The sequence below is a fragment of the Jaculus jaculus genome, chromosome 4 (assembly GCF_020740685.1).
Source record: "Jaculus jaculus isolate mJacJac1 chromosome 4, mJacJac1.mat.Y.cur, whole genome shotgun sequence".
Taxonomy (NCBI): Eukaryota; Metazoa; Chordata; class Mammalia; order Rodentia; family Dipodidae; genus Jaculus; species Jaculus jaculus.
Window position 1 is genome coordinate 145030679 of NC_059105.1, and position 27093 is coordinate 145057771.

The 27093-nt window shown below is 37.3% G+C and overlaps 1 protein-coding gene across 2 annotated transcripts in view; it reads right to left on the bottom strand.

Moving 5' to 3' along the window:
- Window positions 1–18653: 18653 nt before the first annotated feature.
- The window catches only part of Vgll3 (vestigial like family member 3), a 44696-nt gene continuing 36256 nt past the window's right edge, over window positions 18654–27093 (bottom strand). For both annotated transcript variants that reach the window (XM_045147820.1, XM_045147819.1), the window contains exon 4: window positions 18654–19741. In XM_045147820.1, the coding sequence (XP_045003755.1) occupies window positions 19698–19741 (44 nt within the window). In that variant the 3' untranslated portion in view covers window positions 18654–19697. The remainder of the gene's footprint in view (window positions 19742–27093) is intronic.

Genomic DNA, 27093 nt, shown 5'->3' on the forward strand with positions numbered 1-27093 from the left:
AAACAGACATGTGTTTATAAAAAATGAAGTCAACATGGCAAATACAGTGATAGAAGAGAATGTGATAGAAACCCAAATATATGAAATAGACTAAGTCTATTAAGGATGTTTTTCAAGGCACAGTGACCATGTCCATTGAACTTGTCTTGTTCAGCACACCAAATGGCATCATAAACAGGTGGTAAATGCTTTTGGATTATCTTGATAAATTGTGCTTCCTGATGGATGTGTGAATGACTGGCAGTAATTACATGAAAGTAAGATATAAGGAAGTTAAGCAGCTTATCAAATACAAAGGAATAATATTAAAGTCTGTCCACTTATTCGCTTTCAAGTAGAAGCTATAGTAACCAAAATGGATTGTCCAAATTCAACTAGACACATTGCAAGAGTTTTTCCTTGTCAAATGCAGCAGAGCTACATGAGTAAGGGGTGGTGCTGGAAACGTGATATGTCTTTAGTGGTCTCTCTGTAACTGTCTACTGTGCTGAATGTAATTAGCCATAAAAATGCTGTAAATGATTTTTATCCTCCCCCCATTTCTACTTTTCCATCATCGAGTAATTCAAACCACCATGTAGGACACATGGGAGGAGCAAAAATTCTAAATTACACACAGGTTTCAACATTGGCTCCTCGTAGGATAAACTGTGTTAAAAATACAAATTCCAGGATGTCATATCCCTATGGGACTCAAGTGTTTCTTACTTCTTTTTTCCCCCTTTCAAATTGCATAAACACCAGTGGCATTTGCTGCAAAGAGATTCTTTGGAATTTTTCTATGTTGCACTTTGCACATAGTCATTATTGAGTTTTTATAGCTTGGACTTCCATTAGCATTTTTAAAAAGTTGTCAAATAATATTTTCCATTTAAGTTATTCTTTCCAAACTATTCTAGCTCCAGGAAAATATTAATTCTGATGCCCAAATAAGGTTTAGTCTTGCATTTAAAGAAATGAGAGGTACTTTCACAGAACTTTTAGAATGAGAATAAGCTTTAGAGAGTGTCTAGTTTACTAACTGTATTTAGTAGACAAAGGAACACAACAAAAATTGTGAGTCAATTGTTTCCATGGAGACACAGGTTGTTAGTGAGCAAATAGTTTGGAAATACATTTTTTCCCAAATGATCTAGAGCACCATTCTTTCAGTATGGCTACATTGTTCGGTAAGATCTGATTACTTCAAACCTCTTACAATAGTTCTGATTCATGGTCATGCATTTCTGTAGACATCTTTTATTCGTTATGGACATACATAATATGGAAACATCATGTATTGGTATCATCCTTTCCCTCATTCCTGCCCCCTTTTACAAAGGGTCCCTCCTCATAGTGGTTGCAGATTATCCCCATGGGGATTGTGGGTGATGCATTGTGGGAGCAGCAGTCAGTTACTGGGGAGGGGCAATCCCTCTGGGCATGATGTTCCAACTTGTGGCTCTATTAATCTTTCCACCCCCTCTTTAGCAAAATTCCCTGAGCTGTGTTGGGTGTGTTTTAAGTGTACATCAGTGACGGGCTCTTAGGACCCTCTGGATCTCTGCTTTGGTAGATGTTGAGTCAGGGTCTGTTTCCTTCACCGTGGTGCTGATTATAACTTTCAGCATGGAAGCAGCACAATTGTCCATCTCCTCAATTCCTCTGTGGTTTCAGCTGGGGCTTGGCTGAAGTGCTATGGGTATTACATCTGCTCTGAAAAAGAGAAGCAAATTCTGCAATGGAGAGTGAAGTCTGCATAGCTTAAATGGCATAAGTGTTATTAACTTTGAGAGAATTTGATGGGTTTAGTCTCTCTTTTAGCCCAAGATTAATGGCAGCTTGATATTGGAGAGCAAAATTATTGTCTGAATATGATTTTTCACCTGGTTTCTAGTTCCATATATGGGTTGTTTTCCACTGAGTGGATCTCTTAGCCAATGAAAGTGTGATTAGTTCCCCACCAAGGCTGTGTGCCACTATTGCACTTGGCTGAGCATCATGGCAGGTTGTTTGCTTCTGAGTAGCTTAGACCACAGGTTGATCTGAGAGTTGTTGGCCACTTTCCCCCAGCAGCTCATGCAGGGCCTTCCAGCACTAGACAGGCTAACTCTCTGGGGTCTAGCTCTCTTATGGATTCCAGCCATGTCTCTCCATGTTCCTGGCAGACAGCATATGGTATCTTCCTACAGCAGTAGGGTCTTACCTTTAAACTCAGGCAGGTAATCAAGTGCTTTGAGAGAATTCTGTCTTGTTTGGGGGACCTTGTAAGTCACTATTTTACTCAGAAGACTGTTAAACGCAGAAGGGAACTCATCCCTCACTTCAGGTTGTTTGAACACAAATACTTTGGTTCAGACTCATTTTACAAACTGCAACTCCACCCTCCATGTTTGTCTTTATAAATTCCTTCTATAAGACTTTAGAGTTTCTTCCTGTATCCCTCTTTCAAATCTTCCTCAGGATGTAGTTCTCTCATCAACAGTGACTCTGCAGCTCTGTGTACTATGGTACACAAGAAGCACCATTTTATAATGAAAATGCATACGCCAGTGCTGTTGGTAGTATAATTTTTCATTTTATTTTTTTTAACCAGGGAGAACAGGTTTAAGTGTTGTGACACAAATCTAGTGAGGATAAAATTTTAGTGTTCCCTGATACACAGGTAACTTACAAGGCTTTGGGATGGGTTTGACTGCCCAGTAAGCACTTCTCTTAATATTTATACCCTTATATTAACACTACTCTCACTTTGGGTAGAGAATCTTCTCTTTCCAGGTGGTAGTGACCATGGGACGACTCAGAAGGTATCATGGTGCTGGAAAGAAGTGACTGGAGTACTGAGTAACATCTCGATCACACCTTTCAAGGTTCAGGGTTTAATGCGGACGAGGTGGCGGAAAGAATGTAAGAGCCAAAGCAAGGGCAGGACTCCTTACAACGTGCTCCCTCCAGACATAAAATAGCATGGATATCCATGACCTCACACTGCCTGACACTACCTACACAAGACCATCATAAGAGGAGGAAAAGATCATGTCATCAAAATAAAAGAGAGACTGATTGAGATGAGGAGGGGATATGGAGAATGGAATTTCAAAGGGGAAAGTGGGAGGAGGGAAAGTATTACCATGGGATATTTTTTTTTATAATCATGGAATGTTAATAAAAATTGAGAAAAAAAATTTAAAAAAGAAAAAAAAGAATCAGTTTGAACATTGTGAACATTTCAAAATATAGATTAGTTTAACCTATATCCATCAAACAACATGGTCTCTTTCACTCAAGTTTCCACTAAGGTAGGTTTAGAAGACACAGACACTTCCATCAGCCTTGAAAGGGACTAGAAGTGATGCTCAGCCAATTAGAAGTGGTAGCCACAGACACATGCACTTTGGATTTGTGGAAATATTGCTTCCATTCTCAAATGCATCCATGCATAATTACATACTCACGGCATAATATGTGAAAGGCTATTTCAAAGGGGTCTGCAATTATGGTGTGAATTAAGTCACATGAATATTCTATCACCAAACATGAGGACAGAAAAACAGAAACAAGTTCGAAATAGTTATAGGATTCAAGCTAGTTGTTATATCAGATATGTGATTTAAGTGGCAAATTCATACATTTTACAGTAATTTCTGGAATTTTCATTTTGTGGTGCTAGGGTTTTCAAATTTATCAGTTATGTTTTATCATCCTAAATATTCATATTAACACAATTCATTACTTGCTTTGTATTTTTTTTTAAAATCAGCTTCTTTCCAACTTTTTAGTTTCTAGGAGCCACAAATCCTAGATCTGCTTTCTAAGAGTCTGTTGAAGTCAGGTTCACATTGCTGGTAGAAATCACCTAACCAAGAGCAGCTTGTGGGAAATAAAAGAGGTTGATTTTGGCCTATAGTCTGAAGGAGAAAGCTCCATGATGGGAGGGAAAAATGATTACATGAGCAGAGGGTGGACATTACCCCTGGCCAACATCAGGAGGACAATAGGAACAGGAGATTATGCTAAACACTGACATGGTGAAACTGGCTATAACATCCATAAACCCACCCCCAACAATAACACTGCCTCCAGAAGGCATTAATTCCCAAATATCCATCAGCTGGGAACCTACCATTCAGAACACCTAAGTTTGTGGGGGATACCTGAATCAAACCACCACATTCCACCCCTGGCCCCTATCAGCTGATATCCATACATGATGTAAAATACAATGCATTCAGTCCAGTTTTACAAGTCTCCATAGTTTTTATCAGTTCTGATGTTGTTCAAATATTCCCATAATTCAAGATCTTTTAACTGAGCCATATTACCAAAAAATTCCTCCCAAACCCATAATAGCACAGAATAAACAGTCATACTACAAAAGATGGTGCTGAGCACAACAAAGAAACATTGAGCCAATACAAGATTTAAAACAACCAGGGCAAACATCAAACTCTGTAGCTTTGAGTCCAACAACTATAGTTGGTGACATCTCCAAGTCCTATAACTCTAACCTGCAACAAGTCGCTGGTATTCCAATTCCGCCCCTCCAGCTAGGCAACTCACAGTCCTGGAAAAATTGATCTGTGCCAGCAGCTTTCCTGAGCAGCCATCTAGTGGTCCTGGCAGCTCCACTGTACCTCCACTGCAATCCACAATTCATCCTCATGGCTCCATAGGGTCTCCATGCAGGCATACAGCAAACCTGCTTCACACTGTCCATGACCATTTCCAAAACAAAGGACCATGTTGAAAACTCAATGACCCTCTCTTTCCTGCATTTCATATACTCCACAATACCAGGTATGGTGCCAATTTGTTAATCTGGGGGGAATAAAACAGACTTTAAAGAACAGGACATTTTGTGAACACTCAGGCCCCTTCAAAAGAGCCTACATTCTTTCTGTTCCCCAGTGCAGGTCAGCTGGCCCAATCTCAAAGGTTGTAATCTCTCAACTGTAGCTGAACAGAAAGCAGTTCACAGAAAGATTTTTATTTTTGTGCCATATCCCTCTGCTCACACCAGTTCATTTCTCCATGAAGCCACCCTGCCTAACTTCTCAGGACACAGGGATAACAACAAGATTCTCACACAAACTGCTAGCCCAGTACAGGCAAAGCTCTTTCTCACTCTCATAAGCCAAACCTCACAGTCCATACTTCTTACTGCATTCAGGTCTTTCAACTCTGACCAGAATAGTCCATCAAGCTGTACTTACAGCACTGCAAGGCATCTCTTAGGCCACCTTCCATATTCGTCTTGAAAATCAGCTCCAAGAGGCCAAAGCTACACCGTCAGGCATCTAGCAGCAACCCAACTCCTCCGTACCACTTTGCTGTTGCAGTCAGGTTCACATTGCTGGTAGAAATCACCCAGCCAAGAGAAGCTTATTGGAAAAAAAAAAAAAGGGTTATTTTGGCATACAGGCTCTAGGGGGAACCTTCATGATGGCAGGGAAAATTACAGCATGATTAGATGGTGGACATCACCCCCTGGCCAACATCAGATGGACACCAGCAATAGGAAAGCGTGCCAAACACTGGCAAGTGGAAGCTGGCTATAACACAGATAAACCCTCCCCCAACAATACACTTTCTCCAGAAGGTGTTAATTCCCAAATCTCCATCAGCTGGGAACCTAGCATTTAGAACACCTAAGTTTATGGTGGGAAACCTAAATCAGGCCACCACAGAGTCCTTGTAGGCTCTGGAGAAATGGAATAAGCAAATATCTGCAGGGCCAGGACTGGTGCACTGATCAGTACACAGAGAAGAGAGCTAGAGAGTGCAGTGGAAAGATAGGTGTCATAAACATGGAACTCTGCTGTCAAGTCCAAAAAGATCATTGCAAGTCCAGGAAGCATAAACAACGAGAAGCCCACAGGCCCAGAGCACAGCAGATAACTGGCAGTCGTGCAGTCTAAGAATATTCCCATGACTAAGCTCTCATTTCGGTTATTTGCTTGTATGAGTTGGCACTATTTGCCAGAAAAAGGTACTACTTTAGGGTTTTCATAAATAGTATAGGAACTGTGTCTGCCATCAAAACTGTAAGAAGGTCTGGGGAGATAGATGGCTCAGCAGATAAAGACACTTGCTTGAAAGCCTCCTTGCCCAGGATCAATTCCCCAATACCCAGGTACACAAAGTGGGGCATGTGTCAAGTTCATTTACAGTGGCCAAGAGTTCTTGAGACCCCATATTCACTCTGTCTGTCTCTCAAATAAATATGTAAAAATATTTTATAGAACTATCACAGGAAATGGGGCAGATATCTATACTTCACAGGAGGTCAATTAGGCATTAATACTGTTTTGTTTTCATTGTATATGGTATTCTTAGTGTACACAGGTGACTTTAGAGGGAAAAGTGGATAACAAGTGATCTCTCTCTCTCTCTCTCTCTCCCTCTCTCTCTCTCTCTCTCTCTCTCTCTCTCTCTCTCTCTCACACACACACACACACACACACACACACACACACACACACCGGAGATAAGGATATACCTTCAGCTTTGTTTTCATAGAATTTGGAAGAAGAAAATGTGGATGATTTTGCTCTTTTATAAATTTATAGTAGTCTGATTTCTAATACTGAAATTGGACTAGATTTTCCAAATCATTCAACACACAATGACTAGCTTCTGAAATATACCTTTACACTCCTCCTTGTTCACATCTTATACATAGATAAGGATAAGTAAGCAATAGTCCTCAGACTTATTTGTTTATCAAACAGGGAGATTGCCTGATATAATGAAAAGAAGTGAGCTAAGAATTTATTTAGAATGAGCAGTCACACTATACAAGTTATTTCAATTCTGCACACCCCAGTTTCTTTGCTTATAATAGAATAAAAGAAGTCATCTTAGAAAGTTGTGCTGGGACTCAGTGAGAAGTCTGTGGCTATGGATGTCTAATAAATTGGAACTAATATAGTAATCAACCCATGAAATACTAAGCTTTCTAGTAAGTCTCCTGCAGAAGAAACATTTATATGTTATCCCATTAAACACACATGTCCATTCTGTCATGTGCTATTACCTTTCACTTTGAATAAGGAAGAAGTATATTTTTTCTCATGTCAAACAACTAGAAAGTAAACAGTATTGTTAAAACCAAGTATTATTTCAGCCTTGTCCTCTTCAGACACAAAGGGTGGTGAGGTAAGTATAGGCTTTTAAATGATTTTAAGTACCTTATATTGCTCTAGCTCATATTCAAGATGCAAGAAGATATGTCCAAATATCACCTTCAATATAAAAATTATTATTATAATTTAATATTTCCTTTTTTGTACCTGACAAAAAAAAGAGTTTATCACTTAAATATTTAGGGATTGACAATTTTAGATGACAATGACATTTTAACAAAAAACAAGTTACAATTCTTTAAATCGGTTGCTCAGTATTTAACTAAGCTTTGAGGTTTGCCTTGGTAGAAAACATCAACAATAATCCTTCAGACTTGAAGCCGTAAATGAATTGGTTCTGCACTTTCAAATGGAGAATAATATGCTATAACCCCAAAATCTGTAATCTACATGGCTCACAAAAGGTATACTACTCTGGGGCTGGAGAGCTGACTTAGTTGTTAAGCACTTGCCTGTGAACCCTAAGGACCTTGGTTGGAGGCTTGATTCCCCAGTACCCACATAAGCCAGATGCACAAGGTGGCACATGCATCTGGAGTTCTTTTGCAGTGGCTGGAGGCCCTGATGTGCCCCCCCCCTCACTCTCTCTCACTGTCCTTTTCTCTCTCTGTCTGTCTGTCACTCTCAAATAGATAAAAATTAAAAGCCCATGTGGGACTGTTCATTTAAAAAAAAAAGTCATACTATTCTTTCTTACTGTCCCAATAAAAACCCTATGATTCGGTATTTTTTAAATTCCATACTTGCTTTCATTCATTCTAATTTGCAATGAGATTATTAGCTTTGACACACAACAAAGACATTCAGATGTGACAATAAGGAGACTTTCAGAAGCAGTGTGATTCTCGGGAGGTTCTTATTTGATATCACCTACACTTGCATCTTAACTTTGCCACTTAGGCTTAAGTCCCTTGACAGTGATTTAACTGATGATTTCCCCAATTAATAAAAATGAGATAATTAAAAGAAACAGTATATACTTATGATAAGTGAATTTTCCTAGTTTGTTTTATGCTTATGTTTTAACACAACCCTTGACTAGCTTCATTTTCCAGATGACCACATCAAGACTAAAAGAGATTAAGAAAATTCTCCAAGAACAAAAAGCTTTAAAGAAAGATTGTTAGAACTCCATTCTCCATTTTTTTTTTTTTGCTAATAGCTTGCTATATATTATAATATCCATAAAGCTATTTGGGAGGTTTTGTTGAGAGAAATTTGTGCAATGCTTATGTTTCATAGAGGATTTGGAACTTTTGTTGCTGTTATTCTTATTCTCATAGCTTTCTTATCTATATAGTACTGTCACTTTTCCCAGAGAACTTTAAATCTCTCCTATCTTCTGATTTTCAGTGATAAAGAAACTGAGGAAATATCAGAATTAATAATATCAACACACTGCCATGGCTTCTGATCCTAACATCTGGGATGTCACATTTTTCTCTCCAGACAGACCTTCAGCCAGAAAGAAAGCTGTAAGAAGAGACTCACATGTTTAATTTCTTTGGGGTCTTCCTGCCTTTGGTTGGTTGTCAGGAGAAAGGCATTATGTATTTTCATAAAGGGATAAGTGCCTTGATATTACAGAAGCTGATGACACACTTAGTAGCATCATTCTGTGATCTTTGGAACCTTCACCTCTAGTGGGCCACTCACAACAGGACTTACTTTGCTGTCCCTGGCCATGACAAGCTTTGATGGAATCTGGCTGGTGGAGCATCTGGGTTGTGTGTGAGGCTGGTGTCAAAGCAAGTCCAAGCAAGTTCCCCAAAGAGCAGCCATTACAACATCACTTAACTCAGAAACATTCCTTCACAGCACCACCCACCTTTTCCAGTGGGAATCTAAGAAAATGACTCTTGGAAATATCATGGAAGTGGGGGGGGGGTGTTAGAGGAGACAAGAGGGATGGTGAGAAATAAACATGGAAAAAAATAAGCACCACTTTCATCAAAATATTCTTCTCAAGGATGGAGTAAAGCCTGCAGCTGTTACCACTGTTCAGCATATTTTGCATATTTACATACACCAAGTATTTCCAAACAGCCTTCTCTCTGCTTTAGATCCCCTACAGAGATGTCTGCTAAAGCTGTCATTGTACAAAGCTATTTTCATGTTGGAGTTTACACAATTGTTTTCAAAATTATGTATATATGAGCAGAAGAACAACTATCAATAACTGACCAGTCCAAAAATCTGAATTACTCTATCTACTTATTAGCTAGCACTTCATAAAAAACAAACAAACAAACAAGAAAATATGTTATGAGACCAAAGACAGAAAAGCACCTCACTAGTTGAGGGTCTTTTTCTTTTCTTTCTTCCTTTTTGCTCTTTCTTTATTCCTTTCTTTTCTTTCCTCTTTCTTCCTGACATCCTTCCCTCATTTCTTCCTTTCTCTTTCTCTTGCTTCCCTTTCTTTTTTTTCATATTCGTTTTCTTTCTTTCTTTCATTTTCTTTCCTAAATTTCATACATAGAAAGTGAAACAAAGAAAATCACTCAGTAATCCTTGGAAAATTCTGAAAGTATCAAAATGGAATTTTCTTCATTGCCATTGGCTCAAATTTTTGACTTAACATATTTTTAACTGCTTCTGGCTGCTCTAGGGAAGTATCTGTTCCTTGCTTTTCCCAGTGGAAATATTGGTCACTTAGTACTTCTTGACTCATGACCTCACCATTCTAATCTTTGCATTTTCACAAAGCCTTTGTCTTTGTATGCCTATCTGTCCTCTCCTGTTTTTTTTTCTTATATTTGCCTCTATAATTTTACAAAGATATCTGTTGTTCAAGAGCATACTCTCCCTGTATCAATATTCTTTATTTAAATAAAAAATATTAAATTTTGACATAATTCCTTACAACCACTCTTTGTTCCCTTTCTGTCATCAGCCACTTCTTAAGCCCTTTTCAGTCCTGATATTCCTTCTTCTATTTTAATACATTGTTTTGCCCTCCTCTGTCATCATTCACAACAGCCTGTTAATGGTTCAATTATTATGCCTATCTTGTGCAGGTAAAGACAGCTACTGTGAGGTCATGAATACAACTGCCTATTTATGTCTGGAAAACAGCAATCCAAAAAAGTTCTTCCCATCTTTTGGCTCTTACATTCTTTCCACTACTTCTGTTACAGACACTGAGCCATTAGTAGTTGTGTTATATAGAGACGTGTTTTAACTGCCACTTCTCAGCACTTTGCTAAATTTTGAACCTCTCCAGTAGTCACTATCATCTGAAAAGAGAAACTTATATAACAAAAGTGACAGTGGCCCTTGGATATAGGAATAAATATAAGTATTTAGAAGACAATTTGGTGGACATGATATAACCATATATAACCATCAGCAGTAGCTACTGCATAGGGCTTATGGCCTTCCCAGGATTTTGACTAGGTTCTCACAATCAGACATGAATTTCCCACCCTTGTGTGGGGGGGTGGCTTCAAATCCAATTTGAGAGCTGTGGACTACCTCTAAAACTGACATGCCACTGTTGTACTAGGTGGCACAGCTTACCTAGCTGGCCAGTTGTAGAGCTTGCAGGGTCCATTGTTGGTCAAGGCTTCTAATGATTTCCCTTCATCAGTAAGCTCCATCACAATTTCTAGCAAGGTGACCACCAATGAACAAGGAGGAGGACTACAGCTTAGCTAAAGCTACATTTATCAGTGTCATGCAAACAAAGCATGAAGAATCTTCAGCCAATAAGTCTTGCTATCTAGTTCTGGTGGGCAATCAAGAACATTCACAACAGCCTGCATAATTTGGGGGCCTGAGACCTCCCTGTGTAAACACTCACTGGGAGGTATCCCATCATTGGCACTGAAAATTTTCCTTTAACAATCCATAGCTTCTAAGCATAGAATTATTCACCCCCTCATAGCACTTCAGCCTAAACTAGCTCCCTTTTGTTTAACATGCACATTTTTTAAATTAGCTAAGTAGTTTTCCATATGTCTTATTCTTAACATAGTTAGTTTTTATCAAAATTTAGAAATAGGGGCTGGAGAGATGGCTCAGCAATTAAAGTTCTTCCTATAAAGCCTAAGGACTGGGATTCCATTCCTCAGTTTCTAGTAAAGCCAGATGCACAATGTGGCATATACATCTGGAGTTCATTTGTTATGGCTAGAGGCCCTGGTATGTCCATTCTATCTTCCTCTTTCTCTATCTCTTTCTTTCTTACAAGTAAATAAAATATTTTTTAAAAAAACTGAGAACCTTTTTAAAAATTTCATTGAGGTATAATTGACAAACCAAAACTACATATAGAGGATAGGGCTGGAGAAATGGCTTAGCAGTTAAGGTGCTTTTCTATAAAGCTTAAGGAATAATATTTAACTCTCCAGGTCTCACTTAAGCCAAAAGCACAAGTTGACACAAACATACAAGTTAACACATGCACATATGCATCTGGAGTTCAATTGCAGTTATTGGAGGCCCTGGCATGCTAATTGTTTCTCTCACTCTGTCACTCTTGCATTAAAAAAGGAAGTCTATTGAGCTTGCCTCAAAAAAAAATGTATAGAGGCTAGTTTAATATATGTATAAATTTATATGTATGAATATATGTATATATAGACATTGTGTAATAATTATCATAAATTCATTAACACGCCCATCAGCAAAAGTGGTTTGTTGTTTTTTTTTTCTAAGAAAAATGGTAACATTGACTGTTTCCCATGTAACTGATTTCTTTTGAAAACACAAAACCACACATAATTCATTTGAAAAAGTCTGGGGAACTTTCAACAGAAGGAATGGAGTAGTTTAAAATATCTTTTCTTTTAAGATCCACCAGAAAAGGATTTAGTATCATTTTTAAAAGGGAACAGATTCTGTATTTTTTGGCAAGATATTAAATCCTCTGTTGCTATATTTGGCTCTCTGCAAATAGTGCATGTGCAAGTGCAAAGGAAAGATCAATGCTGGTGTTCTTCATTCAGCCAGGGCCAAACTTGGTATGGAAAGCAAGAGAAGCATGTTGGAGTGTTGTTTCCAACAGTCCCATGGCTCACATATTGATCAGCAACATTCTCTACGATGGATTCCCACTTTGTGCAAAGCAAGTTTACTTTTCTGTAAAAAGTTTTCCACTGCTGAATTGATAACAGATGTAATGTAATAATCTGGACAGAAGTGTTAAAGCTCTGCCACATCAATGTGGCTATCTACTGATATTTAGTCAAATGTTCATGAGCGGGCCAAACGAGATGCTTGGATACTTAGGACGTCACAGCATGGGTATATGTTCCCCCTCCCCCAAAAGGAAGCAAAACAATTATACAGTTGTTACTTGCCCCAGAGAAAATAGACTTCAGCAGGGAAGAACCTTCCTGTTTTCCACCCCTCTAAGTGCTTGCCCTTCATAAATATCACACATTGCCTGTAGATTCCAGGATTCCATAAAAACCTCACGAAACATTTCAAAGAGAAAGAGGAATTTCCTTCATGTGCAATTATTTAAGTGAATGAGGATAGCTCCCACACAAAGGCCCAGGCAACCAGTATGATCTGTTATTTCCATTGAAATATGAAGTCTTCCTTGATTTTAAAGCTGATAAAGAATCACTGAAGTTCAGGAATAATTGTGGAATGTAGAATAATGAACCCCAAACATATGTTCACATTCCATTCCCTAGAACCTTGAACATATTGTATCTTCCATAGAAATGCAACTTGGCGGATAAGTAATGAAGGACTATAAAATGTCACATTGTCTTAAATGATACAGGTGGGGCTGGTATAGTCACCAAGGATCTTAAATATGGATGGAGAAGGCAGTAGGGAAGGTGAGAATTATGCCATGTCAGAAGGACTGGCTTATTCAGGGAGGTGATTGTGAGGGACATCAAATCTGATTGGCAGTAAGGAAACAGATTTTCCCATAGAGCATGGGAACAGGATATACCCTGTTAAGACAAAATTCAGATCAAATGCCTTAACCACAGAACTGTAAAAGAATCTATCTGTGTTGCCTTAAGCCATTATATTTGTGGTATTTTTCTACCAGCAGCTATAAGTAACTCACACATTAGCCTAATCTGCATAACACAAGCTGTTGTGAAGGCTGTGCCAAACCATTTCACCTGTACTGCTGGAGGGCATTCTTATTGTAGTACTAATTTCCAAACTTTCTCATTGTCACATTAAAGACTATTTAATAAAAAAAAAAATTGAAGGCCTTAATGGGGACCTGTATTACTTCCTTCAAAAACTAAGCTGTTAGAATTCTCCTATTGAGGGACATGTCTTCAATGTCAATGCATTACAGAAAAGTTTTTTCTTATTAATATATTTTCCATATTAACTACAGCAAGCTCTATATTAATAAATGCAAAAGGGTCAAATGAAACCTTAGAGATATTGTGTCAAAAAATTCTCAAGCCTCCTGATGATGTATAATTAATCAATTTTACTTGCTCTATTGTTATAAACACTTTTATTTATTTATTAGAGACAGAGGAGGAGAGAGAGAGAAAGAGACAGAAGGAGCATACCAGGGCCTCCAGCCACTGCCAATGAACTCCAGACACATGTGCCACCTTGTGCATCTGGTTTATGTGGGACCTGGAGAATCAAACCAGCTTCCTTATGTTTCACAGGCAAACGCCTTAACTGCCAAGCCATCTCTCCAAGCCCAACACCTACTTTTAATCCACTCCAAACTGAAACAGATTTCTTTAGTCTGGAAATTAACCTCATGATTATAAAACCTATGATGCATGTTTGAAAGATACTTACAAGTTGTCTAAGCATAGAGAGGACAAAATGAGCTTTATTGCATGCTCAAGAACTATAGAGCAAATCATTCTGCTGCACTGAAACATAAACATGTTCACATTAAATTATTTATTGAACAAATTAAGGAAAATGACATCTGTTTTATTACAAAGTCTTTCATCATTTTATATCATTGACACATAGTTAAGAATCCTGCAATTGAAGAGTATATAGAAATTGTAAATGTCTCTTCCCCAACCCCACAAAAGGCCAAAAATATGATTTTATACAATCTTAGAAAGCCAATAGATTTATGAACTATACATTTTTTTTTTGTCAAGAACAACAGTACAGCTACGATTACATAATTTCCTTTTCTGGAAAAGTGAAATCAAGGTAGCATCATTGCTCAAAGAACTAACAAATGTGGAATTTTATTGTATTTCAGTGCTGAAGCATGCTATTTCTGTGATTCGTTTTCAGCTTATTTTACCAGGTGATAAATATGAAGTTTTCCATACTGTGGATCTCTTTCTTTATGAGAGGATTTCACCTTACCTAGGTGCACACGAAGAGGACAGAATGGATACATAACTCTCTTTAGTGATACGCACTTTCAAATGACATCAGAATTCACATGAAAACCTTCCCTACACTGTGCATCTTGAAAGTCCATATGGAATAGTGTTGGTTCATCACACAGGATGTCCACAACTGTATGTGTCCAAAACACTAAACCAAGTGTGTCATCATAACCTTTTGCTCTAGCCATAGAACTGAAAAGAAATGTACACCTCTATTAGTATAAAGACTTAAAAGTTCACATCTTATGCAAACACAAAAGTTAAGAATCTTTTATTATAGAAGAAATAATTTTAGGTCAAATTTAGTAGTCATAAATTATGAAATAGGAATTAATTGGCAAGAATCTGTCATTTTCTAGAAATTTTTTAACATTTGATTTTGTTTTTGTTTACACAAACAAGTTGATTATTTGTACTGTAATCTACTAGAAGTTCTTAGAATTTAAAAGATAATAAATTTAGAAAATTGTATTGAATCAAAGAAATTGAACAAAACCTTGAAACTATTCCTTTAACTATTTTACATCGTAAAAATATTTCAGGCAAAGAGAAAACCATGTTGGGAATAAAAAACTTAATGCACTTTAACAATAATGACTATTTCTATCATTTGAAAATCCATAAAAAGCACAAAAAAAATTATATCACATCCTGACGATCCTGAAGTCTGTTCTGTGACCAAACTTCATAACCAAGTTACTAAGAAATCTATTGAGACTAAGGATCCCTGGCACACACTATTCATAACAAAATCACCAGGCTCATCCTTCTTTTAAAGATTGTATATTCATCTTCAAGTACATTTGAGACAAACACATTAGCCTAATATTTGAAGACAATTTTCTTAATGATAATAGTTTTATTCCTGTAATAATATATTGAAAGGTTTTTTTTTCTCCAACATTTAGATTTTAGAAAACTGTAACTTTGCTCAAACCTTGCATTATCTGAAAGTTTTATCTTATGCATGCAGCAGGGAAGGAGAAATGACCACAAAATATAGTTCATAGTGTCCTGTACATTAAAATTCACAGGCTGATTTCACATTTGGTCCCATCGGGTTTCTGTCCCTTAACAGCTGGGAAGGTGATCCATCACCAGAACCCTAACTGCCATCAATACCCCTTTGTAACAGCAACGAGTGAGTGAACTCTTTCCATCTTCAATAACTGACACAGTGTCAACATCTGCTTCCAATAAAATTGTTTCATTTTTTTTTTACTCAAATACAGTACATCTGCTGACTGAGATAGTAAGGAGTGCTTGTTTTCCCCTTTCCATGCAGAAGAATTTTTCCCCATCATATTGTGTAAGGTTTCCTCCAAGGAAAGTAAAGAAATGACATGAACACTTCAAAAGAAACATTCATATGCCAGGTGCCAAGGAAGCCTGGAATATAACTGAAAAAAAAATACCATTGGTGATTATATGACACTGTTCTCTTAATTCTGGAAGCAGCAATGTACAAGGTTTAGGATGAATGCAATTTCGAAAGAAATTTATTTGTTCATCTTACATACCACTAAAAGATTAATTTACTTTCCTTCTGCAATGGCACAGCAAAAAGTCAGAATTATGAAATTTGCATTCTATCTCCCATATTCAGTAGGAGAAAAGGACTTCCTGTACAATAATCTCTTACAGAAAAGCAGTTGTGTATCTATTCAATTGCTGTAAAATGAATATGCAAAGTGAAGAGAAGAAACATTTAGGAGCTAATTTAATAAAACACTCAACTGAGGGCTATATGTAGTGTTCATTTATTGAACATTGACTATAAGCCAGACTATTCTTTTCAATATGATTTCAAAACTTCCATGTCCTGCCTGTTCAATAGCATGATCCATTATTATCCATGAGGTAAATAAATGACACCCATCATTACAGAATAAATTGTGGCTGAGCCACAATTGAAAGAATGATCAGGTTTCTGGTAACTCATTATGCTCTTCTATTCACTTACCAGATAAAATTTTAACATATGCCTTTGCTTTTCCACCACTTACTATCACTGTGCCCACTGCCTTTATTTAGTAAACACTGCTTCACAAAGGAGCACCATCAGTAAAGATAGAATGCAATGTTTTAAAAAATACAGATGCTGATTGTCACTTCACAACATGTCAGATAGTGAGCACAAAACCTAGTTTCTGTCACATATTATGCAAACTTAAAAATAGGTGCATACTATTTAAAAAAATAAATGATGCATTCTTAAAGGCACCTTTTATGCTATTATCTAGATGTTTAATGATTTCTTGTTATAATTACTTCTTTGTTTTATTTGTTTGCTTATTTTTAAGGTAAGGTCTCACTCTAGCTCAGGCTGACCTGGAACTCACTATGGAGTCTCAGGGTGGCCTAAAACTCATGGCAATCCTCCTACCTCTGCGTCCCAAGTGCTAGGATTAAAGGTGTGTGCCACTGCACCCAGCCAGTTATAATTCTTTTCAATCAATTCTTATCCATTATACAAATTTTAAGTCTGTTTGGTCATTTTTTTCTCCTTTTCTTACCATAATATAAGCAATTCTAAGAGGAAATGAAAAAGATAAAGATTGTAAAAGTTTCTAGAGGATGGAAAACCTTCTTAAGAAAGCACATTGGTTTGGTTTTAAAACATGTAGAGGCTCTTTTCAGCAAAGTGTATTAGGACCCTGTTAAGATCCCAACTATGTTGCTCCATAGTCCCAACAATTCATTGGTATAAGAACAGCTTGTATGCAGAATAAATAAGATTTTCCAGTGTCTAGCTTATACATGTTCAGATGTCATGAATGAAGTTTACCTTTTAAAACAGCTAAAGTTGGAGTGGCTCTAATGAGGGAATACCAGACCATCATAAAAGTATATTTAATTTCTCCCTGTTTAGATTTTGACCCATTCCTTTGGTGGCAATTTGTACACCACACCTGAGTCTAGTCTCAAAGGGAGGTCTCATACATCTTTTCTGCATACAACAGCATTCAAATTCCAGACATTTTTTAGGCCTTCAGAGCCAATAAATATTTCTGCCATTGTCACAAAGGAAAATACAAATTCTTAGTTCAGGTGAATCCACTTAACTATGTGCTCTTCCTTTTTTCAATTCTATTTGATGGTAATTAAAATGTAAAGAGTTAATAATCTCCTCCTATTCTTAATTGGAAAATACAATGGAAAAATCTCAATGAGTTCAAGTATGGAACTGTTCTAAGAGAAATTGCAATGGAACTTATAAGGTTCCAAGGGAAGAAGTCTAAATACAACTCAGTGAATCATCCCATGGGAATTGTGTTTGAAAATTCTGGGGGATCCAAAACAGAATACATTTTATAAACTCATTGTACTTTGTCATTCACAAATCACGCACACACAACAACAATTGCATCGGATTGAAGTACAGATGAAAATGTACATAAGTTAATGAGGCCACTACCTAAGAACTTAAGCTCCTCCCAGTGGTGCCTGGAAGTTAGCTTAAGTTTAGATTCCATGTTAGTAAAAATATGCATGCTGTGTTAAAGATGGTCTTGGTAGGGAGAAGCAAAGGATGGAGTGATGAGAATACAAGTGAAGACACCGTTTATAGCTTGCAGGACACAGCAGGAAAGGAAAACGGTGTATCAAGTACAGCCAAGGGAAATATTTGGATATTATCTGTAAGAATTCTGCCCAGCAGTGTTTGTTGTATTGTTCATACACTCATGATTATGCACAATTAAAGAAAGAAAGTAGCACTTTACTGGACATTCTATTATAGATGGTAAAGAGAAATAGTAGAAATTTGAGAAACTATCAAAAAAAAAAAACTTCTACATTACATTCTCTACATGACTGATACTGGAAGCAAATGAAAGAAGAATGATATTATTTTTAAAATCCTTAAGTTTCCAGTAAATATAACTTCATAATTCTACTGCTTCCATAATAATATCATAGTGATATTCCAACATAACTTTATTTAGGTCCTGCAGGCCAGGTAAAGTTGAATTGTATTTTTTCTTCTTTTAGAAAACTTTCCATTCTGCTTTCAATAATTATTGTAAATTAAATTCCAATATAACTTTAATTTTATACTAATGTTTTAAAAGAGTTAAACTATACCTAACCATAAAAATCTTGCAAAATGCTATAATTAACATAGTGCATATGTAATATATATTTTTCAGTTTACATAATGACTGAAAGCAAAATGTAATGACTTTTCTAATACTAGTCTTTCAGATTTTCTCCAGGAAATAAATTCACTTAAAATATGGCTTTTCAAGTTACCATTAATGAATAATTAGAAATAAAGATAATTAGTAGCTGGTGCCTATTGTTTGCAGAATTAAATACATTTTGCCAGTATAAAAGTTGTACATAAACTCTGGTTATATTTATCAAACTTGAGTGAACTAGAAAGAGAGAATTCTTATTCTCTAGGCAAAAATTCTATCCAACTGTGAGTTTATACACATTTCCTACTGAATCTACCTCCAAGTATTCTTTCAGACAAATCAAAGTAATAAAATCTTCCATTACTGTGCCAAGGGCAAACCCCCTCCCTTTCCAAGCTACACATATAACTGAATGCTAAGTGAGCTAGCATGGAATTAAATCTTCACTGAGAATTATTATAAAAACAACACTGCATTGGTTTGTCAAAGGAAGGACTATTTTTGTAGAAAGGATAAAATATCAAACACTTAAGGTACCCTCAAAAGCAGATACAGGAGCACATCACAGACATTTTACAGATCAGCATTTTTTAACATTTTTACCAGTGCTTCTCTGAGAGTAAGTTCTTTAAACAGAACTCAACAATTTTTACAATATTAAAATAATACATCCCTCAAAAATAGCCCTCCATGCTCAACCAAACTTCCATAATTCTACAAAAACAGATGCACATAGAGCTACAAAATTGCTTTCCTGAAAGAATGAGTGTTTTCATTTGTGGTTCATCTTTTCCTGATGAGGTGGCTGGTTCAAAAAGAAAAAAAAATAATAATAAAATAAAAAAGAAAAATGAACTTGGGTACTGATAAAAGCACGGGAGTAAAAAAGAAAGAGATGCATGCTTGACAAAGGCTCGGATTAGGGAAAGGACGCTTTCCTTCAATGAGGAGGACCCATTCTGCTGCCTCCAGTAGAGGGTCAACACTAAAGTCAAGGGCCTGACACTGCCTCTTCTCCTCACATGTTCCTCATGTCCCACTTCACGATATAAAGTCCCAATGGCATCTTTCCTAGTGGGCATTTGGATTCAGGTTGCAACTCGACCTGCTAACACTGTGCTTCAGTACCAGGCTGATTCCTTGCTTTTGTCTTGATGCTGTAGACCTGAAAAACAAGAGAAAAGGGAAACAATTTAGCAGGCATGCAGCATTCATAAATGTCCATGACTTGCAACACATTGGGTTTGGAGACTAAAATCAAGCAACTATGAGAAATGACCCAAGGGCAACGTGCTCTTTAAAACAGTCAGCCAACACAGTGAAGTTAACAGTATGACAAGAATTTCTACTAGGAGAGTGTCTCAGATTTTGTAATTATTTATTCACAAACAGAAAGAAAGGGGAGGAGAGAGAGTATGAATTCTCCAGTGCCTCTTGCTGCTGCAAACAATCTCCAGGTGCATGTGCCAACTTATGCATCTGGTGCTATGTGGTTACTGGGGAATAGAACCCAGGATGGCAGGCTCTGCAAACTAGTAGCCTGAACTGCTTGGCAACTCCCCAGTCCAAAAATTTTGCTTTTCATACAGGAAAAAGTTCTTTGCTATGATTTTAGTATCTTCAGATAGGAGAATACAATGAAACAAAAATTAAAACATTACTGAAAACATCAAAACAAGCTGATTCTGGGAGATAAAAAGCATAATCAACTTGGGGGAAATTTGGGAAGTGTTGCAGCAATCCCTCCAGCAAGCAGCATAGTGATATGCTTGGACTAAGAATTCTCTTGAAATTCATTGCAAAATGAGATTATTTAAAAACACAGTGAGTTGTTAATTATGCTAAAAGTGGAGTTAATATTATCACTAAAATTGTTGGTCATAATAAATAGTGCAAACATTGATCAATTATGTATTTTAATTCATTTTTCCTCAGAATGTATTTTAGATAGCTTGTATGCAAATAAAATTGGTAGGTTTAAAAATAGTGACAAGGATAGATACATGATCCTAGATTAATTTCAACACACAGGTAAAATTAGTTTTATCAGAGGATATGCAGAAAATACTGACTATGGTTTGTGTTTAATGCAGTTATTTCTGAAATGGGAAATTAGCATACTACTTTTTGCTTGTATCTATTTGATGTTATTATCAATTTGTTTTTTTTTTTCTTTTCTGACTTACTGAAGAGTAAGTGACAAGTAATTACATACATTCACACACACACAACACACACTGAGATCCACTAATGTGGATACATTATTGAAATATATATGTTGTCCCAATTGAGCTAGCTATGATATCCAACACTTCTTTCAATTTCCTTTACTACTTGAAGCATACTATGTGGGAAAGTAGAAAGTCCACAATACTCTGAAGTCATTTAGAACAAAATACTAAGCCATGAAATGAAGTCTTTGAAAGGAGTTGGCAGAAATGAGACATGACAATTGTTGTGTGGGTGCCAAAATCAAAGACTGTTTTCTTGACCCTTTAAAAATGTTGTAAGTCTGGACTGGATAACAGAAATTGAAAAAAAAAAAGACTCAGTATAGTTTTAAATTTTTATTGTTACTCAAATAATATTTCTCAACCTGTCCAAGAATTTCATCAAGTAATGGATTCCATTACAAACACAAGCACATCCTTGAATAAAGACATTAAGACAATGTTCAAAGCAGATAACACAATGAGAAAGGGAAAATATGGAAGGAGAGTGAACAGCATCACAGAATTGCACATCACAGTCCACACACTACATAGCACTCGTGTCCTGGAAGAAAGCGCAGCCCCCTTGTGTAAGGAGCACCCTGGCATTTTCCTTAGAAGCAGAATTAACAAGCCCCCCCATTTCAAAAAGAGGAAGCAAAAAATTATAAAGGAAAAGGATGAGGGAAAGTAATTTGAAATATATTAAACAAAAGGATCATAGTTGTATCAAGATACTCCAGTTTGCTTTACTTATTTTCAAATAATTTTGTGGTAAAATAATTTGCAACCTGACATAGTCTCTGTGGGGTGACTCATATAATCTAAACCACCTTTACTGACAATCTGCTGACTATATAAATATTTTTTTGATATTAAAACTTCTCATCTTCTGCATGACTCAGTATTTCCACAGCTGAAGACTGCATCAATCTATAGACTGTCAGCACTACAGGTCATGAATATTGTTGCAATCATCAAGTGGTTTGACTGTTGCTTTTTCTTTTAAAATAAAGGCAAGCCCTAGTTTGATGTGCAAAGCCAGATGACTCCTTCAACATCATGTTAGCCTTTTGCCATAGTCAAGTATTGCATTACTTAAGATGGCTCCAAATTTTCCAACCAGAACATCACAATCATTCTCTCATTATAAATTCATCTCTTCAGTGTTTGCTTGTGTCTATATTACTCTACTGTAAACTTTAAAAAAAATCAATTAATCTGCCAATTATTGCACATACTGAATGTTATTTAATGTCTATTAGATTCTGTAGTGTAGCTTCTGTGTAACATGGTATAAATTAAAGTTTGGTGTTAAGTACCATGCATTATTTTCTGTAAATTTCAGAATAAGTATGAATAATGTGCAAAAACATGAGCAATAACAGACAACTCGACTAATGTGTTGCTCCAGAGCAGGGATATCATTTTTATAGTCAAGACCATTGGTAAGGGTGGATCTGGAAACTCAGGAGTCACTCATTTAGCTTTCCTTGAGAGAAGAGCTGTCAACCATCATCCTCATGTGGCATATATATGTGTGATTTCTATTTTATGTCTAAACAGAATCTCCTCTGCTACATATTTTGCTCCTGTTTAGGCTTCTTGTTTCCTCATTTCAGTTCAAATTAATTCGGAACCTCCCCTGAGATTTTTCACTGGCCATTAGAAAAAAAAAATATTTATTTAAAATCAGAGATGAGAGGCAAAAAGAATTGGTGTATTAGGGCCTCCAGCCACCTCAAGCTAATGTCAGATGCATGTGTCACTTTGTGCATCTGGCTTTATGTGGGTACAGGGGAAAAGAACCCAGTTCAGTAGGTTTTGCAAGCAAGACATTAGCCACTGAGTAATCTATCCAACACCATGTTAATATTCTTAATGTTTTTTTTTTTTTAAATTCTTTAGTCTGTGAGATTTTTCAGTGGAGAGAAAAATAAGCACCATGAAGATGATGTCAGCTTACCCTCAGGGTTTGAGACTACTGGGCACTCCTAGGTGCTCCATATGAAATGTGTGACTTCATGTTTACAACGATGTTCTCACAATACCCATTTTATAGATGAGAACACTGAATTTAAAAGAACATAACACAAAAGAATTATGTTAACACTGATGGGCCAAGATGAAGACTGTAAAGAGGTGGTCTGATGTCAAAGAACAGTGATGCCACAACCTATAAGCTTAGCCATAGCACCTGTAGTCATGTTAGGCAGGTTGTGTGGGCTGTAAACTGTCACACTACTGCAGTTTCCCACTGCCAAGAAAATAATCTCTCACACAGTCAATTTGCAAGAACTCTAGCCCAGTTTTACATTTCTTTTTCCATTGTTTAGGCATATGCCCATTTAAAAGACCTGAGGTATCAAGATTAACAAAATAACTCAGTGGTGCTTTTAACAACTGTATTAACTAGATTTTTTTTTCTTAACATACAATAAATTATTACACAGTCATGTTCTAACCTTTAGAAGAAGGCTACTTCAGTGGTATAATAGGATTGCCAAATGATGGGATTTTCTATTTGTCTTTAATATAATCAGCCTACCCCTGCCAGGTGTTCCCACTGTGAATTTTGAAAACACAGAAAGGCCATTTGACTCATGGTTTTTTGTTTGTTTGTTTGTCTGTTTTAATCAGAAATAAGCCAGGGAACAAAGATACCAGATGAATGAGTTCATAGTTTGAAGATGAGATATACTTAGGATCAAGCCTAGGAGAAAAGTGAAAGCTCACAGCTATGTTTCCTCATTTAAGTTCCAATACCACCATCACCTGATCACCAACAGAAGAGAAGAAGAAAACCCAGCCCAAGCAAATAAAGTTGGGGAATTAAGGATAAGAGAGAAAGCTGGATATGGAGGAGACTCACAATCTGATTTCATCTCAAAATCTGTTCAGGCAGCTAGAACAAAATGCTGTAGGAGAGAGAATGCATAATATTTTTGTCCTTCTGAGCACGGGATACCAAGTGTGCATATAGGCTATGAAACAGGTACGTAAAAGAACATGGATGGAAGCATAAGGTGTCCAGAAAGAATGGGATGGACAAAAGGACTCTTGTAACATGAAGACAGAAGTAAGGCTCTGGTGGGAAGAGGACATGGGCCTGAAGGGTTGGGGAAATGTAGGGGAAGGGAAACCAAATAATATGTTTAAAATCACCATAAAAAGCTTAGTTCTTTGCGTGTTAACATTTTTAGTTAAAAATTCTATACTGGGTAGATTATAAGCAGCAGAATTTACTTCACACTGCTCTAGAGGCTCAGATCTAAGATCAAAAGCATCAGCAGATTTCGTGATAGGTGAGGGCTCACTTTCTCCTTCAAAGAAAGGGCCTTCTTGCTGTATTCTTATAATGCAGTAGTTAGTGTCTTCTCTTGAGATCTTTTATGTTGTATGATGGCAGACAGGCCATTAGTGGTTTTTTTTTTTTTTTGTTGTTGTTGTTTTGTTTTGTTTTTTTGGTTTTTGTTTTTTCAAGGTAGTATCTTGCCCTAGCCTAGGCTGACCTGAAACTGACTATGCAGTCTCAGGCTGGTCTTGAACTCATGGCGATCCTTCTACCTTCTGCCTCTGGAGTGCTGGCATTAAAAGCATGCACCAATATACCCAGCTGTAGATGCCCTTCTTGATCCATTCATCATCATAACTTAATCATTCCCCAAAGGATTTGTATGCTAATTCCACCTCCATAAGGTTTAAGATCTCACTGTGAACTCTGGAGAGGAAACAAACATTGAGATCTTAGCACTTGGTACACATAACATGGCACCATTCCTGGGGATATTTTTTCCCATTTCTAGGAAAATCATATCCTAACTTAAAAGTCAGGAGGCAGCAGCTTCATAGATTGATGTATGGCAAGAGGATATACAGATATAAGGGGACAGAAGAGCAATAGGATGTGTTGAAACATCAAAAGCCTGGAGACTTCCCTCCTTATGAAAAGTCCCTCAAGTTCCCATAGTCTCCACATGAAAGGTATAGGACTGGCTCAGAGGGAATTCCAGTGAGCATGCCAAGTATATCGGCACCCCACAGCAAAAGAGATGGCATGGGCAACTGCAGATGAACATCTTGCAGGGATCACAAACACTGGGAAAGTGAAATCACTGCCAAGTTTAGTAGGCAATTGGAAATGTGCACAGAAATCAGCAGAGGAGGGAAGGATTAGGAAATGTGCTGGAGCGGAATGAGAGGACAGCACTACAAAGCAGTTGCATACCTGTTCGTCAAGTTTTGAGGGGTGCATAAGTTCCTAGACTTAGGGACCAAGACATGGAAGGTGAAGGAAGAATCTGAGAATGGGTTTCAATGATAATGACACCCTTCTTAAATACTTTTATTTATCTATATGCAAGGAGAGAGAGACAAAGAATGGGCATGTTAGGGCCTCTTGCCTATGCAAACAAACTCGACTCATGTGCCACTTTTTGCATTTGGCTATATGTGCATGCTGAGGAGTTGAACCCAAGCTGCCAGACAGTGCAAGCAAGCACCTTAACCACTGAGCCATCTCTGCAGCCCCCGAGATGTTGTTTTAATCTGTGAGCAGTAGTGCTATCATTAGGCTAAAGAACAGATAGAATAAATATGGCAACATTACCCATAAGTGAAAATAATAATGAAATAGAGAACTGAAAATTTTACATTTGTGAAGATTTGAGTTTTGGGTACTGTGTGACTGTCAGTTACATCCCACTAGAAAAACATGCCCCACTTCTAAGGAAATATAATCATTTGACCACACCATCCACCACAGTTCTTTTTACTGAATATGTTTCCAATTATTTTTATTGTTGGAGATAAAAGAAGTAACTCTACAATGGGAAACATACTGTTGGTGAACAGAATAGAAACAGAAACACAGAATGTGGAAGTGTGAGTTGAATATATTAAATACTCATATGTCAAACTATAAACTTTTCATTTCACAGAGACTAAGAGTTTGCCAGTCATTTGTGCCAGAATGCTTGTTGCTAGATTAACAACTAGAATATTATTTATGTATTTAAAAATAAGGGAGCTGGAGACATGACTGAGCAGTTAAGACACTTTCCTGTAAAGCCTGAGGACCCTGCTTCAATTCCCCAGTAAATACATAAACCCAGATGCACAAAGTGGCATATGTGTCTATAGTTCACTTACAGTGGTTAGAGTCTCTAGTAAGCCCATTATCTATCTATCTCTCTATCTGCCTGTCTGTCTGTCTGTCTATCTACCTACCTACCTACCTATCTATCATCTATGTATCATCTCCCCTTTCTCTCTTTCTCATTAATAAATAAAAATAAAATGACATAAAATTCTACTTCCTAAAAGACAGACCAAATGACTGAACCTTCACTAGTCCCTTACAGGAAACACCTGAACCACAAGACACTGGAGAGGGTAGGATCAAGACTGACCTAAATCTCCTACATCTTCCTTCCCTCCCTCTCCCCCTCTCCCCTCTATCTCTCTCCTCTCTAACTCTGGTATATTAGTTATCTTTTTCCTCAATTTCATAGTGGACACTGACCTGTAACCCCCACTTCCAGCTTGGGCCTACAATCCACAATGAGCTTTTGATCAGAGAAACCTACAAGGTTTCCCAAAACAATGACAGACTTCTGTCAGAGTAATTGATGACCCACCAAAGGCCAGTGGTAAGACCCTATTGCTGAAGACTCCATACGCAGCTGACACGTAAAATGGAATGACATGGCTGGAAGCCAGGAGAGAGTCAGTCCCCAGATAGTCAGCGTGTCTAGTGCCAGAAGGCGCTACATAGGCGACTGGGGGAAGTGACCAAGATCTGTCCAAGCAACACATTGTTTAACCTAAGTAGCAACAATTAACCGGATGTGATACCCACACAAGTGCAATAGTGGTACACAGCCATGGTGAGGAATCAATTGCTCTTGATTTGGCTAACTGATCCACTCAGTGGTACTAGACCCTTAGCTGGAGCTGGGAAACAAGTCAGAACCATACCCAAACACAAGCCCACTCTACAATATCAAGCTACCATCAATCACGGGGTATAAGAGGGCCTACACCTATCAAACTGTCTATCAAAAAAGTAAGTGTTATCTCAATTTTCTGGGTGCTAACTTACTCTCCGTTGGAGAATCTGCTTCTCTTTTCCAGATAGATGCAGATCCTAAGAAGAGAGCTTCCCCAACATACCTCAGAAGGGGCCCAACTGAAACTAAGGACAACTGGCGAAATAAGCAAGGGTGATGTTTTCCTGTGAACTGGATACCAGCACAAAGGGGAAGGAGATCAATGCAGAGAAAAATCAACTCCTACCAAATCAGAG